General features: G+C 33.3%; 1 protein-coding gene across 2 annotated transcripts; it reads right to left on the bottom strand.

Moving 5' to 3' along the window:
* Positions 1–171: 171 nt before the first annotated feature.
* LOC132717112 (thymidine phosphorylase-like) lies at positions 172–15,532 on the bottom strand. Of its 2 annotated transcripts, none has more exons than XM_060700509.1 (8): positions 15,139–15,532; positions 4,899–5,101; positions 3,605–3,833; positions 3,178–3,296; positions 2,776–2,938; positions 2,033–2,260; positions 1,588–1,728; positions 172–925 (listed from the first exon to the last, which is right to left on the bottom strand). In XM_060700509.1, exons 1-8 carry the CDS (start codon positions 15,290–15,292, stop codon positions 777–779), a joined length of 1,386 nt encoding a protein of 461 aa, XP_060556492.1. In that variant the 5' UTR covers positions 15,293–15,532; the 3' UTR covers positions 172–776. The 2 variants fall into 2 exon arrangements, with proteins under 2 accessions (XP_060556492.1, XP_060556491.1); XM_060700508.1 differs by lacking the exon at positions 15,139–15,532 and adding an exon at positions 8,611–9,118.
* Positions 15,533–17,242: the final 1,710 nt, after the last annotated feature.

Genomic DNA, 17,242 nt, shown 5'->3' with positions numbered 1-17,242 from the left:
TAAATCATAACTTTTACCAAATAGATAAAATTTCATGATAGTAAATTGAACAAATCACTTACACGCTTTCTATTTAATGGTAAAACACATGGCTATCCGATCGATACATTATTGTAACAAAGTATTTTACCCACAGGACTGTTGAATTAAAAATAAAAAATGGATCTATAATAATGTCACTCTACTTTAAGACAAAGTCTTATAAAACATATAAATCGTTGTAAGGATTGTATGGCACTTTAATCAATATGTTTATCTACATATTTACATAGTAAATTAAATGAAATATATATTGAGCAACCTACTTTCACAACCAACAAAAATCTAGAATTAAATATTCGAAAATGACCAAAGATATCCGTAAATGTGATAAATTTACTTTATTACAACTGATTTCGTATTTAGGCCTTAACCAGCTGATGGTAACAGTTTTTACCCATGCGATCGTTGCAGACCTGACCGTCACATCCTTGCCGCCAAACAGTAGTTAAACCTTCTTTTCACCATTTCATACTACACTTACATTTTTTATTTGTAGTTTCTATGTTCAAGGATGAATAATTGTTGATAAATTTCAAATAGTATAATGTCCTTTATTTTTGTAAAACACCATTGGAAACATGGTATTATATTATTAACAGGAATGAGATTCAAGCTGCCATAATGAATGCAATAACATTTAAATAAAGTACATCGTGTGCAACCACTTGGAAACGCGTAAATAAAAATGATATATAAATGTTTAGCTGCATTCGAAAGTGATAAAAATCACAAGTTTATTGTTCAGAAATATTCTCTGTAATGACGCCAAGGACCTTCCCAGTTGTCTGTTTTATATCTGGCTTGATATCAATGGCACCACTTATCTTTTCAAATAATACAATCGGTAACTCGCCATTGTGATGGACTGTCACCCATGTGCTGCCTGTAAAGGAATTAATTCATAAAATATAAGTGTTAAATATTTTCTATTCGGTGGTTTTGAATTTGCAATAAATCACAAATTTAAAGTAAAATTTTAATCATTTATTTATATTATTCATTTATTTATTGATGGGACTGATAGGTAAAAAACTGCCTCAAATATACAACAAGACTTTCATTGTTTGTCGTTTTTATTTATTCAATAAACTTTATTTTCGTGTGCATTTTTGTGAACAAGGTAATATAATCTGATGGTTGTTTTGCCCGAGTTGATTGCGAAAAGTTGTATTGTAAAGAGTCTTAAGTTTGTTTATAATATATTCACTTTGTAACACTTCATAAACTTGTAAACATTGAAAACTCATGCAAGATTCAATGAAGACATAATTAACAAAGCAAAATTTAATATACAAACCGAGTATGATATACTGTGTTTAATGTGACAATACTGTAAGCTTCTTTTATGTGGAGTTTTATGTCAGATTGATCAAGGTAATATAGGTAATTTAGGAAAAAACAATTCTGATTTTAAATAAAAAAATTCAGACAATCTGAAATATCTTGTTAATGCATGTTTAGCATGATTGGTTGGTTGCAAGGATATACTCGTATCTAAAATTGATAGTTTTGTTAAAGTTGAAAGTTTTGGCATCATTTAGCTACCTTCTTCAATTTTGTCTCCTATCTGGACGGAAAGAGTGAGCCCAACATCAGGACTTATAGCTTCTCCAGCCTTTGTTCGACCAGCTCCGAGTTTTCCTGACACCACAGCACATTTCATAGCATCAATACCATGAACATAACCTATACATAAAGCATTGTCTTTTAGTATTTATAATTGTTTCTAGACACACTATTTTGCTGACACTACGACATATTTTACGGTATTAATACTATAAACATAGATTTATGATTGTTTCTATACATTATATACTATTTTGGATAACGTTTATCTAAATATTAAGTAATTATTTATTTTGAATGTTGAACGTTTCAAACGTAATACCTATAATATCGTGAATAATCTGGCATTCTAACTTTACTGTTTAAAACTTACATAAAAATATACAAGAAAGATGTTATCAAGAATGATGTTATAGTAATTTACCGGATGTTTTAGCTTTCAGTTCTGTGGTATGTTCGGATTTTGGCAATATTTCAAAAACGTCAGCGTCTTTAGCACACAGTTTGTCGGCGACGTCAGCATTTACACCCTGTGCTTTCATCATATCAGCAAATTTGGCAATGGCTGTTCCATCATGTAAAGTCTTATCAATCATGCTGAATGCCTTTTCTAAGCTTGGAGCTTTATTGGCACTGGCCAACAATCGCCCTCCTGTCAAATTCAATATAAAGTGTCAGTGTTTTCATTTATTCATTTACAAATAAATCAAGCTTTCCTAATATATATCTTTCCAATAAAAAGGCATTAGTTATGCATATAAATATGCTTTATTCTTTCCCTAAATTAGCCTAACTGTTCGCATAAACAATAACTTCGAAACTCTTTAACTCGTTAATAAACTTTCAAGAAAAACAAACCGTCTTTTTTCTTTCCCTAAATTAGCCTAACTGTTCGCATAAACAATAATTTCGAAACTCTTTAACTCGTTAATAAACTTTAAAGAAAAACAAACCGTCTTTAACATAACTTGTTTTCATATCCGATTCCAAAAGAAATATAAGAAATATATTGTGTTCGTTTTTTTTCTTTTCATAATATGTTAATATATGTATAACAAAGTCAATACTATTTGTAATGTACTACCATGTATTATTTTGTGAATAAAATATTGTTTAAACTAAAATGTACTTATAAATCAACACATTTAAAGCTATATCTTAGCATACCTAATTGTTTAACCAATTCTGTTAGATCCTTTGGCCCTTTTCCATGAAGACAATCGATCGACTCGGCTACTTCAAGAGCGTTTCCTATCATGTAGCCAAGTGGGGAGTTCATGTCAGTCAACAAGGCTTCTGTTTTGACACCAGATCTATTACCAGCCTTTACCTTAAAAATCAAATTCTAATAAGATGAGTTTTGAAAATAGCTGTTATAATAAACCCTACTAGTGAATTAAGATTATCTTGTAAATTAAACACACAATCAACTATTAACGGTGCTTTAAGCTTTGTCAGAAAATTGGCTATTTAAATAAGTCATTAGTCTGTAATCTGTGCAAAAAAACAAAAACAAACGAATATTAGTTACAGGGAAGCTAACTTCGTCATATAACAAAAAGGGTTTACCATTCTTGTTGCAAGCTGTCTGGCCATTTCCTCAGTATCGCTGAACGCCCCTTGGCCAAACTTGACATCTAGCACCAGCGAATCTAGTGACTCGGCAACTTTCTTTGATATAATGGACGCTGCAATTCGTAGAATCAAGCAATCATATATTATGGTTACTTATTCCTTTGTATTTGGTAAATTCATTGAAAACTGTCTTGGTATTATACAATGAAGATCCTTTTCAAATTTACACATTATCGGAGTAAACTAAAATCAAATATAACACGTTCTGTTTTTGAACAATTCAAAATTTAAAGCTGGAAAAGTCCATTTACATATCGTCACCTTAGTGCAATAACTGAATAACTCCTATTAAATTAAGAAGCATTTATTTCATTATTGCACTATGGTGACGATATAGCAAAAGTAAAGATTAAGTTTTTACATGTGATGAGGCCAATGCACTCTGTGGTTGAAGTGACATCTCGTGTAGCATACAGAATTTTATCAGCAGGTACAAGGTTGCTTGTTTGACCAACAATACAACATCCTACATCTTCCAATACTTTAAGCATATCATCATGCGAAAGGGAAACGTTGAAACCTGGTATAGATTCAAGTTTGTCTAATGTTCCACCTGTATGACCAAGACCTCTACCTGACACCATAGGTACCTGAAAAATTAGTATAACAGATAATCATTTTACTGGTAGAATAAAACTTTAGATTTGTAAATAAAAAATCAACCTTATTTTATATTGCATAAAACTGATGTATCTTATCGTTATCAATGACCTTCTACAACCATGACTGTATGCAAATAATAATGAACTCTGTCAGAATTTCAAGAAATCGTTCTATAATTCATATACACCACCATCGCCTCTTTTGTTAAATAGTGAAACATGACTTTCAAACGTTACTCAGGCCATTAAAATTGATAGTTGACCGTTTTTAGAATGCTTGCAAACTATACTTTTCATAGCCATGAACACAAATTTGCACAGACATGTACTTGATCATATCATTGAAATAAAAAATGCAGAATCAAACCCATCCTCCCCCCTACAGACCCCACAAAACATGTGTATTAGTAATATAAAATATGTAATACTAAATGATTTTGATAAAGGTAAGTGGGTCACCCTCATGCTAAAGTTCAATATGTTATAAAACAAGTTAAGCATTGTAAATATTTATAATCCAAATTATTATACAACATTTTCGTTGAACTTGGTCAATATGTCATAAATTTGCTACTTTCACAGGCCTTGACCTACTAAGGTATCTCATTTGACACAACCTCGTTTTGTAAACATGATGAAATTACGTCTCAATTTTACTTCAGAGGCCTAATGCCATCAAATAGTGGATAGTTTCATATCAAAATAACTTAAGATTAAACTTTCCAAACCCTTGTTTACAAATTAAAATGACCTAGTTTGATGACAATAAAGAATCTACGTTTATTCGAGGTTTGAACATACAATAACGCCAGTTTCTGGCACAATATACATCTCTTCTCTGACTGCATGCACAGTATAATATATATAAATCAAAGACAATGATGAAAATGTATATAGAGTGATGAAACAAGTATAGCAGGAAAAAAATTCTTACCATAAAACATATTCAGTTTAATTTTACAGGGAATGGATATTGACAAAGTTAAAAGATGCTCTAACAGGGGAATGGGGAGTAGGAGGCTGGTATATCCAAAGGTATATAAAATCCGTTACCTTTACACCACAGGCTGCAAGTGCAGGTGCCAGTACTAAGCTGACCTTGTCTCCAACACCACCTGTGCTATGTTTGTCGACAATAGAACCTTTCCATTCTTTTGGCCATTTGAGAACATCTCCAGAATGTGTCATTGCTCGTGTGAGGCTGGCAGTCTCCGCATCGTCAAGACCTCGGATGAACATTGCCATTAACATGGCACCTTTAAATACACAATAAATACATATTGATGTTAACCACTCCGTTTCCGTTAGACAGAAATACAAATTCGCTAACTGGAATATGAATTGAATTTTAATATGCAGTTTTAGCTTTTTGAGACAATGACTTTGGCTGTTGCTGAGAAGTGTTGCTCAAGAGAAGTTAAATCTATTTTGTGAATAATTTATTCTTGGGTTGCAAAGAGGCAATGGCTTTACAAAGAGCCCTTCTGCAGAGGCTTCACTGTATAATGCATAAAAATTCATTACAGCAGAAACGCATTACAAGTCTCACATTTCACGCATTACAAGGTGGACTTGATTGTGATTGTAGTGTATGTTTTTTTTTTAGTAATTTAGATTACTCTGATAGTGTATGAACTGTTTATCTAAAAGGTGACTTTCACTCGATAGTTATGCGGTCTAGTCATTCTGATAGGACGAGCAATTTTTCCTCCAAACGTAGATCTTAGGCTTCCCGCCGAAGATGTCAACTTTTTACTAGGTTAAATTCGCCTTTGCATCCTATTTATTATTGCCATTGCCTTTATTTCATCATCAAAATATTTACAGAGCAGCGAAGGTCACCTTTTAACATGACCAAACAACGTAATAAATTTATCTTTCCCTTTCCAGTTCAATAAATAATGTTAGGGCCTTGTAAAATTATTGTTAGCTATTACGGATTTGTTACTGGCACATTATGTATGCCTTAAAAACAAGTATTTTTTTCTTTTTTTGGAAAGAGCAAACATGAGCAAACATTATAACGTTTAAATAGTACTTTTTTAGCATGTCAGATGCTTCTCATTTGAAGGAACTAGCTCTGAATGCAAAATGTAAACAAAGTAGAAAATTGACTTCTATATAAAAAAATAAGAAATCATTCTCACTGTGCTAAATTGCAGTATGTTACACACAAAAAAATAGGTCAGGCAGGGTCTTTCAAATATTTGAAGAACCATGTTTCCGGTCAATGTTCTATTGTCTCTTTTGGAAATTGTAACAAAATTAAAAAGTTTTTGAAAAATGAAAATTAAATCATTCTGGGCCTTCAATCAGTATAGTTTTCCTTTGACCTTATATACGATAAGAAAGTCTCTCACTTGATAAAATACCAATAATAATGGTTTGAATTTTGTTTGCTTACCTCCATCATTTATCATTATATTGGACAGTTTCAGATAGTAAATTTACGAGACGGTAGACAAACATTTAAACTGATAAGGAAGTAAACATACTCTTATTCAATGAAATACCCAAACAAACTAAGTCAACATAGTCAGAAAGTGTAACGACGTAGTAGAGAAGTAGCCCAATGACCTGATCTAATTTTCAATTTCATGTGTTCCATCCAATCTTACTTCGTATAATTTCGCCAATGCTCCCCATTTTATGAATTTAGCAACAGACGACAAAAATTATACGCTTTTTAAATGGGTACTAAATTCGGAAAGTTAAACACATCATTCGTTATCAATTCTGTCCCTTTTCGTTTTTTAATGATTTTTAAATTTTAGAATTTACGTCATGTAATAAACCTTGCCGGGAAGAAACTTTAATCAATATCTAGATTTTTTTCCCCAAATATATATAGAATGTTTTAGAGAATGTTTACAGGCAAAAAAAAACCCCAGTCTTTTTAGGGAACAAATAAATAATAAATTTGCAATATTGAGTTTACTATATATTTTAACATGTGCAATATTCTCACATAGTTTGAACTGTCCACCAGAATATAAGAAATGGTATAAGTAAGAACGCAGTGAAAATACCCTAGTCTGTATTTTGTCTATGGTAATTTCGAGAATTAACTCGATATTTCATCACCTGTTTCTGAAAATTACTTGTTACTTTGATCTCATTTCAAGACACAAGGGTCGGTCGCTTCTCAAGAGTCGACTGCGACTTAAGTAATCTATAAGACCACTTAGCAACCTTATCAACTCCTTTAGATATGATCGCTCTCGCGCTAAGCAGTTGACAAAGTTTCATTATTTTTAATGTACTTTTTAGAACATAACATGACCGCGTTTTGACTGCTCTTGAAGGTCATTTTATGAACGCGCGTTCGTTGATGAAATAGTTGGTTCAAAACAGGATCAATTTAAATTCGGTCAGGTTTTACTGATCACGCATTTGCAGTTTAAAAAATGATGCAACCCCACATTTACGTATGGAAATTTTTCAATATTTTTCACATTTTTGTGTGTCAGTGTTACAGACCTGATAAACCGGCAGTTTATGTTGTCTTTGCAAAGATAAATGAGAGTCACGTGATTTTATTTACGTCTGAGTATGAGCCTACTATATAATAGAAATAGATTGTAAAAAAATCTTGTTCAGTCATGATTCATCTTGAGCCATGTTGTTAAATGCCTATGAAAATACGTCAATTAAAAAAACTTAACTAACTAGCAAAGGAACAGAATACATTAAGATACTAACAACTAAATCACTACACAATGTTATAATATGAGCCACGCCATGACAAAACCAACATAGTGCGTTTGCGACCAGCATGGTTCCAGACCAGCCTGCGCATCCGCGCAGTCTGATCAGGATCCATGCTGTTCGTTGTCAGTTTCTCTACTTGTAATAGGGTTTGTAAGCGAACAGCATGGGTCCTGATAAGACTGCGCGGATGTGCAGGCTGGTCTGGATCCATGCTGGTCGCAAACGCAATATATGGTTTGTCATGGCGCGGCTCATATTATTGTTTGTTAAATTACAGAAAACTGTACCATACATAGTTTCCAAACTACGTTCTGCGTTTGTTTACATTAAATTGGTTTTTAATGATATACTTTGCTCATCTTTGGGTAAAATATTTTTATTACAGAAATTAATTGAAATCTAGTGAATTCTCCCTGAATATGTCTAATTTGAAAGTAAATGTATAAATCATGTTTAGGAAGCTATAATTCCCTATTTCTTGTCAAATGTATTAGGTATATTTTTACAAAAACTGCCAGTTTTTGTCTTTTTAAATGACACTATGTAATTATATTGTGATTTCCTGTAAGTTTGCATAGTTAAAAACGTAACATATTTTTTCTGTGTGTATTCAAAAGATGTTTATTTTACATTTCAAAAAAGACTGTATAGTAATTATCAATCTGTTAGAATATGAAATTTGTGCATGATACATCTTTAACATTCAACAAAACCAATACCATATCAAAATAATATGTAAAATATTTCAGTAAAACAGCATATTCAACGAATACAAAATAAAACATTGTAAATAAAAAAATAAAATAATAATAATAAATCAAAAGGAAAAGAAAAAATCAAACAAACTAAATAATAAAAAAGAAATAATAAAAAAAGAAAATAACAAAATAATAATAATATTAGAAATAATAAAATCACATTTTAAAACCACGGCGTGAACGTTAACAGTGACTATAGTTTGTTTAAAATTTCTAAACAATCTATTTAAGTAAAACATCTCTTATAGCAATAATTTCAGCAATAATTTAAATAAAAAAACTTAAAAAGTAAATACCTAACTGTCCATCTTGAACATTGCCTTTTACAACATGTCGGATGAAGTATTCAATTTCGTGCCTAGAAAGTTTCCCACCATCTCTTTTCTTCATAATTAAACTTGGCATACAGAACCCATTAGTAATAATGTGCTCTCCGTTTCTGCCATTTTGCTCAAATTTTTCGTTAGGTCGCATTTTTAATTTCAAAATGTTTTCCTAATTTAAACAGAAATTAATTGTTTTTGGCGTCAACAACTAAAGTGATGGAAATCGTAGACGGTCCATGTATTTATATATACGCAAAAGTTTTTGCTAACTCCTCATTGGTCTTCCTATGACAGTTTGTACAACAAATGCAATTGTACGTAGGATAATATGATATTTATCTTTGAACTTTGAATTACTTGCCCAGATCCTGGACACACATGGAGTTATCAGTTAAAATTTTACAATGTATAAATTCCATATATGGCGAACGAAATGAGTGACTTTAGACTCGTCATTATACGTCTATTCGATAGTTTAATCCTTATGTTGATATTATCTTTATCTTTGAATATCTTAATAGATAATCTCCGTTCTCCGTTAATTCTCATTTGATAACAACACCTAATACTTGCAATATTCGCTGCTTTAAAATGCGCTCGGTGTTACAATAGTATTTATATATATGTGCCTTGTACAGGATGTGCACTTAGAGAAAAACTTACATTTAGCAAGAAAAAAATGGTTTGAATAATTATTTGTTATTTACTGTAACTTCGGCAGTTTTGATTGAGGATTACCTGTCTGAAATATTAATATGTTTCTTTTTTGAAGTACCGCTCGTATATCCGCATTCCAAGATGATGTAATGATATAATTACAGTATATGCTTATAACAATCCTATGCACGAGTTTCTGCATCAAACATGAAGTTTCATACAAACTTATTCGGTGAAGAATGTGAAGAGTTCATACAAATTCATTCAATCTTTTCGTTATACAGTTCATTCAAATGTGCAGGAATTAGTTACAATTTTTTTCACATAGAATATTTTGCCACTGTTTGTGTTGCACGGAAAGAGAATTTGTTATTGTGCGGCTAGGATCTACCCGGATACAATTATGAACTTCCACGCGCTGTGCAAAGCGGAAGTAGTTAAAATGTAATATATTATTGCAGTAAATCATATTAATCATAAAAGGCTAAGTAAATAAAAGTTAAGATACTGGTACTTCAAGGCGGATTGTAGTAAATTAATAGTGGTTTGGATATTGTTCAATCGATTGCAAAATGATCTACATTTCAAAATAATGATCATGCCATAGGATGCAATAAAATAAATAAATAAATAAATAAATAAATAAATAAAAAATTAAGAAAAATAAATAAACGCGTGGTACGTGACAATATAAAAAATTCATATTATCATTATCTCAAAATTTTTAAGTGACGTTGTTGAACGATGACGATCTCTATTGGGAATATCAGTATGCAAAGTCAGTCGTAGAAAGGTACAAACCTCTTATGTTGCATGTTTTTGCATCGTTATGATAATACAAAGTAGATAAAAAGTTATCCTTTATCTATGGTGGCCGATAGCGTCCATTTATAAGCCGCGAGAAATTTTACCATCAGTTTATAAAATGTCGTGGGCAACTTTTAAATCCGCGAAATTTTATGTCAAATTTGTATAAAATGTGGCGGCTTGTAGAAACTGTCGAGTTTTTCTGTCTCACTTTTGTCGTGTTTTTACAGTGGCACAAATGTGAAATGTGTGTGTTTTTATTTATCTCGTGGCCACGAGATACTATGTCGTGGCCACGAGATAGCTAAGTCTAGGCCACGAGAAACTATGTCGTGGCCACGAGTTACTAAGTCGTGGCCACGAGAAAGCTAAGTCGTGGCCACGAGATAGCTAAGACGTGGCCACGATAAACTCTGTCGTGGCCACGAGTTACTAAGTCGTGGCCACAAGTTACTAAGTCGTGGCCACGAGTTACTAAGTCTTGGCCACGAGATAGCTAAGTCGTTGCAACGAGATACTATGTCGTGGCCACGAGTTATTAAATCGTGGCCACGAGTTTCAAAGTCGTGGCCATGAGATACTATGTCGTGACCACGAGTTACTATGTCGTGGCCACGAGATAGCTTAGTCGTAACCACGAGTTACTAAGTCGTGGCCACGAGATAGCTCAGACGTGGCCACGAGATACTATGTCGTGACCACAAGTTACTAAGACGTGGCCACGAGTTACTAAGTCGTGGCCACGAGATAGCTAAGTATTGGCCACGAGATACTATGTCGTGGCCACGAGTTATTAAGTCGTGGCTACGAGTTACTAAGTCGTGGCCATGAGATACTATGTCGTGGCCACGAGTTACTATGTCGTGACCACGAGATACTAAGTCGTGGCCACGAGTAACTATGTCGTGGCCACGTGATAGCTAAGTCGTGGCCACGAGATACTATGTCGTGACCACGAGTTACTAAGTCATGACCACGAGTTACTAAGTCGTGGCCACGACATAGTATCTCATGGCCACGACTTAGCTATCTCGTGGCCACGACTTAGTTACTCGTGGCCACGACATAGTAACTCGTGGCCACGACATAGTATCTCGTGGCCACGACTTAGCTATCTCGTGGCCACGACATAGTATCTCGTGGCCACGAGATAGCTAAGTCGTGGCCACGAGATAAATAAACAATCAGATTACACCATTTATATGAATTTCCCTATTTAACCAGAAATGTGCTAATGTACAAGGATGCCCCTACTTCATCAGCCTGTAAAAGTGCCATTTATACAACTTATTGACTGGTGAATAATTTTACATTTAGCGTCACTGTGACCCTGATTTTCGACCCAATGACCTCGAAATTATTAGATGTCATCTACTGATCAGGTGCAATGATCTTTCTGGGTTATATAAAACATGGCCTATCCCTTCCATATTATTCATCAGACAAGGATTTTACCTTATAGGCTATCTACTGCCCATGGGCAATGTCCCTTCCACATAAAATAAACCAGGACTTATTCCTTCTCATGTTGTCTTATAAACTAGGTTAACAGGTCGTAGTACGTACAAACTGACCAATTCGATCACAAAATTGTTCCAACAAAGAGCTATAGTCAAAATTTAATGTCTGATGGGCCTTGGAAGGTGACTTTCTAATATGATCCTAAAGACAAGTTCAAAGTGAATATCTTCAGTATTTTCAAAGATTAATGTTGCATGTAAAAGTAAGTTGTTAAGTTAAAAAAATTCATAATATATATAGTGTATTCTGATTGGTTAATTATCTCGTGGCCACGACTTAGTAACTCGTGGCTACGACATAGTATCTCGTGGCCACGACTTAGCTATCTCGTGGCCACGACTTAGTAACTCGTGGCCACGACATAGTATCTCGTGGTCACGACTAAACTATCTCGTGGCCACGACTTAGTAACTCGTGGCCACGACTTAGTAACTCGTCGCCACGACTTAGAAACTCGTGGCCGCGACTTAGTAACTCGTCGCCACGACATTGTATTTCGTGGCCACGACTTAGCTATCTCGTGGCCACGACTTACATGAAGTAACTCGTGGCCACGACATAGTATCTCGTGGCCACGAGATAAATAAAAATACACACATGTCACATTTGTGCCACCGTATGTTTTACTAAGAGAACTGCGATATTTTCTGTTTACATAGAAGACTAAGCTACAGCAAACATAATTGTATACCTACTTTATGTAGCCGTTTGCGGTCATTATAATCCACAATATTTTTTATGCATACCATGTAAAAAGTCGCGTTTGAGCATTAAGCCAAGACTTTTCATGCCCGGATATGTCTCTGCGCAGAGTCGCGACTTAAAAATCGCAGATTTATTACAAAAAGTCGCGGCTAAAATGTCGGGATTTTTTTTTACTCGCGACTTTTTATGAAAATTCGTTTTTGGGGAAGAAACGATAGAATTTCTCGCGGGTTTGAAATGGCTGCAACCGGTCACCATATCATAAATTTTCTGGAAAAAGACAGAACTATTGACTGGAAACATGTATATTATTTTTTCCTGAGCCGCAAAACACTGTTATTGTGAAGTCTTCACTAGCGAAGGCATAGGGATTGTTTTGTCAAATTGTACATCTTATCAACAATAATTGTGTCGAGTGTGGTTAATATTTACCTTTCACGAACACATGTCAGGGAAACCTTACCTTAAAGTAAACTAAAATTTGTAATCTCAATTTCAAATATTTAGGGAAGATATGGAAATAAATTGTATTTTCAAAAATAGATAGTGTTGCTATAAAATGCTATAATTTCCATGTATCTTAAACATAAATAAGGGCGTAAATAACCTAAAAAAGATCCAATTTACAGAGAGGCGATTGTTAACCAATTTATAACCTTTGAATTTTTGTTATTAGATTTTCGGATTTTATTTATATTAGTTGCATTTAAAGGGTCGTGACAAAACAATTTTGTTATTTTTTTGTTCCATTTCATTCATGTGTAGACTAATAACTTGTGTGCAAAATTTCTGATAATTCTTTCTTTCAGGTTTTCAGTATAATTGCTTAATATATATTCAAAATGGATGTACATATTCAATTTATAAAGATGTCTTACCAAACCACTTTATATTGTAAGTTAAAAAGATTTTCGATTCCTCAGATAGCATGTATGTATGTATATAGTCTATGTTTACGGAGGGCCCATCCCAACGTTAAGGCACACATCGCAGCTTTCGCCTGTCGAGAACAGACCCCGGAGATGTCACCAGTCATGCCCTTTAAGAGTTAATTTATTTCCATGCAATTTCTAGGGAGTATTAGGCAAATATATGAAATTTGAGCCAAAAGTAGGTCACTGTACGGCAGACAATGAGACCTTAATGGAACAGCAACCTGAGCAATGAAAAGAGGTAGCACTTAAAAGGGCTGTTGGTGCCAAGCAAAGCGCATGCCTTTTAAGCCGTTATTCTTACTAGGGACTAACATACCCTAGCACACCATCCTCGTCGTCTCTGCCTACATAGTAGGGCCACTCCCTCGGCTTTAGTCAGGGCATTGGTAGCTGGTCCCTAGTCGAAGACGAAGTAGTAGCCCCGGAGAACGGGTAAGGTAATTTAAAGCTTTCTATCTGCCAAGCCGCAAATCTTCTGCCGATGCCCTGTGTATTGTCTTCGACATGCACGCACCGAGGGGAGAGAGAAGCCTTTAAATAGCCTATTATGTCCTAGTATAAATATTGCAAACAACGCAGCCGTATAGCATGTCAAAAGATATACCTTCAAACTTCCTTTATTTTATTACAAATAAATAAATAAATAAATAAATAAATAAATAAATAAATAAATAAATAAATAAATAAATAAATAAATAAATATAAATAAATAAAAATAAATAAATAAAAAAATAAATGAATAAATAAATAAATAAATAAATAAATAAATAAATAAAAAATAAATAAATAAATAAATAAATAAATAAATAAATAAATAAATAAATAAATGAATAAATAGATAAATAAATAAATAAATAAATAAATAAATGATTCATGAAGTTATATATATAGATATACATGTATTAACATGTAGATTGTATGTATTAACGGTACAAACGCCCAATGAAAAAGAAAAGAAAAGGAAAAGTCAAAACGTTCAGCAGTCAATGTAAGAAAACAACAACAACCCCCTAAAAAATCCCAAAAAACAAAGACACACTAGATACATCTACAAGAACAACCCCCACCCTCACCCCCCCACAAACCCCCCACCCCCCAAAAAAAAAACAAACGACAAACAAACAAGCAAAAATCGCCTCCATAAAAACACTTTTACTGAACAACATTTTATACGCTAACTTAGAGGAAGCCTCATGTTTCCATAAATAAGTTTCTTCGCTACGATGATCAATTCTAGTTTGCATTTAAACACCGGAGTCATCAGGGATTACCTGCGTCTGCTGTGTTTCATTAAGATGTCTTAATTAATGCTAACGTGACCATCCTATGATAGCTATATCGAATGTGGAGACATGTTGATTAAAATATTGATACAATGTTAAATTATCTGCGATATTTATATTCCTAATATGGCCCTTGCTTTAGATCATCCATCTATCTATCCATTCATCCGTCCGTCCGTCTTTCAATCAATCCGTTAAAATGACATAGCATGAGACGTCATGCATCATTTATGTTTGTTATTACACGAATTCATACATGACAAAATTGCGAAATGCATACTTAACGGTTAATCCTATCTTGCCCTTATTCCAGGAAAGTAAAGAACAGATTGATGTTATCTTTGACTAACAACGACATCAACTAGATAATATAACACTTATCCAAATGACAATTATCTGTGTTTTCTTAAAAAATATACGAGCAAGTATTTTTAAAGTCTAATTCTTAATACAAAACGATAATTTTGTAATTTCTATTTTTTTTTATGATTTGATCATCGTCGAGAACAAATGTACAACGTAAGACAGGCTCGCTCAATAACAAGATTATAACGTATGGCATTTTCAAAACAGATGATTTATAAACCAACCTATTTGAGCTCCTTGTATCGACCCTTCCACTACGCCTTGCACGAAGAATTCGATTTCCTCTTCAAGTAATGCTTTTCCGTCACGTTTTCTACCGATTAAGTCCGATATCGACAAGGCATTGTCTCCACAGCTGTCTTGTCGGGTTTCACCCATTGTATTCTTTTTATTTGAAATTCAGAACTCAAGATTTATTAACCTCTCTACTTAAAAGTTCCAAACAGATATCCGGTTGTTAACTATTTCGCCTCAAAATAAGATGAGAGTAAATACATGGAATTTAAGTTGTACATGAAGGACTTATATTATGCGAAGTCATGTACCAATATGCTGATGAATTTAATATTTGCGATTTATATATACTCTTACTTTAATGGCGGTGATTAAAACGGCTAAATATCGGTCAGTGAGCAATAGCGTTCTTTGTAAATTTACGCAATATCTTTATCTGCAATTCAGGAAGCTCTTGATTGACGTTTATAAACGTGTTATCAGCACACACCGTTATCAGCTCGCGCGCTAAGCTTAAATGGTAAAATTTAGCGTATCATTTTGTAAACATGAACGATTTTTTTTTTGTCAATGAAATTCTTTGCGGGGCGGTCGTTATACTTTAACTGATATAGACGCGTTGCTAAAGAAAGTCACACCGTTTATGGACTGGCGATTTATCGCTAGACCAGTTACCATTTTGCGAGATCGTGCTGTCCACTATGTTTGTTGTTTCCAAAACAACCCGCCGGAAACCAAAGCACATTCATATAAGCATATACATTTTCAAATGGTTCCTACTGGCCAACTTTTACAAATCTACTACATATCAACTCTCCACGCCTTACTACTTGTTCTTATCAGGAAAAGTTATCACTGCGGGGAGTTTGCTTATTTACAGTACGTTGAATAGGCTCGCTATCGTATTGCATGTTTAAGAGTGACATTATGTCTCAGTCTTTTCAAGATATGTACTTTACACATAATTTATTTAACTAAATTGATAGTGTTTTTGTCTAGATATCAATATTTTCTTACCTTTTTATTACACATTATATACAAATGGATTTCGTGCCAGTCTTGTTATTAAACAGAACACAAATTCTGTAGTAATGAACGGGTACTGATTAAGTTTCATTTTCATGATCGAATTGTTTGAATGAACCAAGTATTATTCAACATACCCGTTCATTTAAAAGAAGTGGAAAATGTTTATCTGTCAATGATTATCATGCTGATTTTACACACATTTACGTCACTTAATGTGCAAAAGAAACATATAGTGGCAGATAACCACCCCATCTATACCCTGCACTATGATTGAATAACTTGATTACTTAAAGTTTAATTACGTTGCTTTATGGCTTTTTATTTAGTAAAAGGGTATCGATGGATAAAGTCAAAAAATTATATCTAAACTTTTGAATTCAATATTTTCTTCATTAAGAATTCGTAGCGAATCCAGATACACTCGAAGATTAAAAATGTTTCCCATATAGTGTCTGAATGTAATTAATGTCCTGCAATTGATAGAAACATTGAGCTCTTAGAGTTGTCTTTATTAGCAATACATTTTAAAAGCGTCGCACTATTTATAGACACGACGATAATCATTTGTCTTGTAGCCGATGCTTCAGAATCGATTTTGATTGAAGACTCAATTCTCTCAAGAAATTAACACGAATTTTGAAATTCATAAGTCGTAGTATAAAAACAAACTTGTTGAAATAATCTTGTTTAAAATGTGATAAGAATGGTATTTATAACCTTTGGTAGTTTTTTCATTACGCAAAAAGTTTAATATTTAAGATCACAATTTAGACATTAAGGCAGAGAGAAACATTTCGTACTATTTTATGTGTCTGATAACAAAAAGATCCCAGGCAATATAGCCACAGCGTCTGTACCATCATGAAATGAAGAAATTTACATTTATTTTTCATGAAATATATTCCATAATAGATCTAATTATTACAAAAAAAAGAAAAACCACAAAACCACAAAAATAATCAAGTCACTTTTTGTGGTTTATAAATAAATTCATGAGACATTAGAAGCAATTATATTAATGTTAAAATGTCCCGTCTTTAACAAGAAAGTAATGTGCACAGCTAA

This window comes from Ruditapes philippinarum, unplaced genomic scaffold, assembly GCF_026571515.1.
Source record: "Ruditapes philippinarum isolate M1 unplaced genomic scaffold, ASM2657151v2 ctg1058_1_1_1_1, whole genome shotgun sequence".
Classification (NCBI taxonomy): Eukaryota; Metazoa; Mollusca; class Bivalvia; order Venerida; family Veneridae; genus Ruditapes; species Ruditapes philippinarum.
The sequence above is the reverse complement of the archived record's forward strand: the minus strand, read 5'-3'. Positions and strand labels throughout refer to the sequence as shown.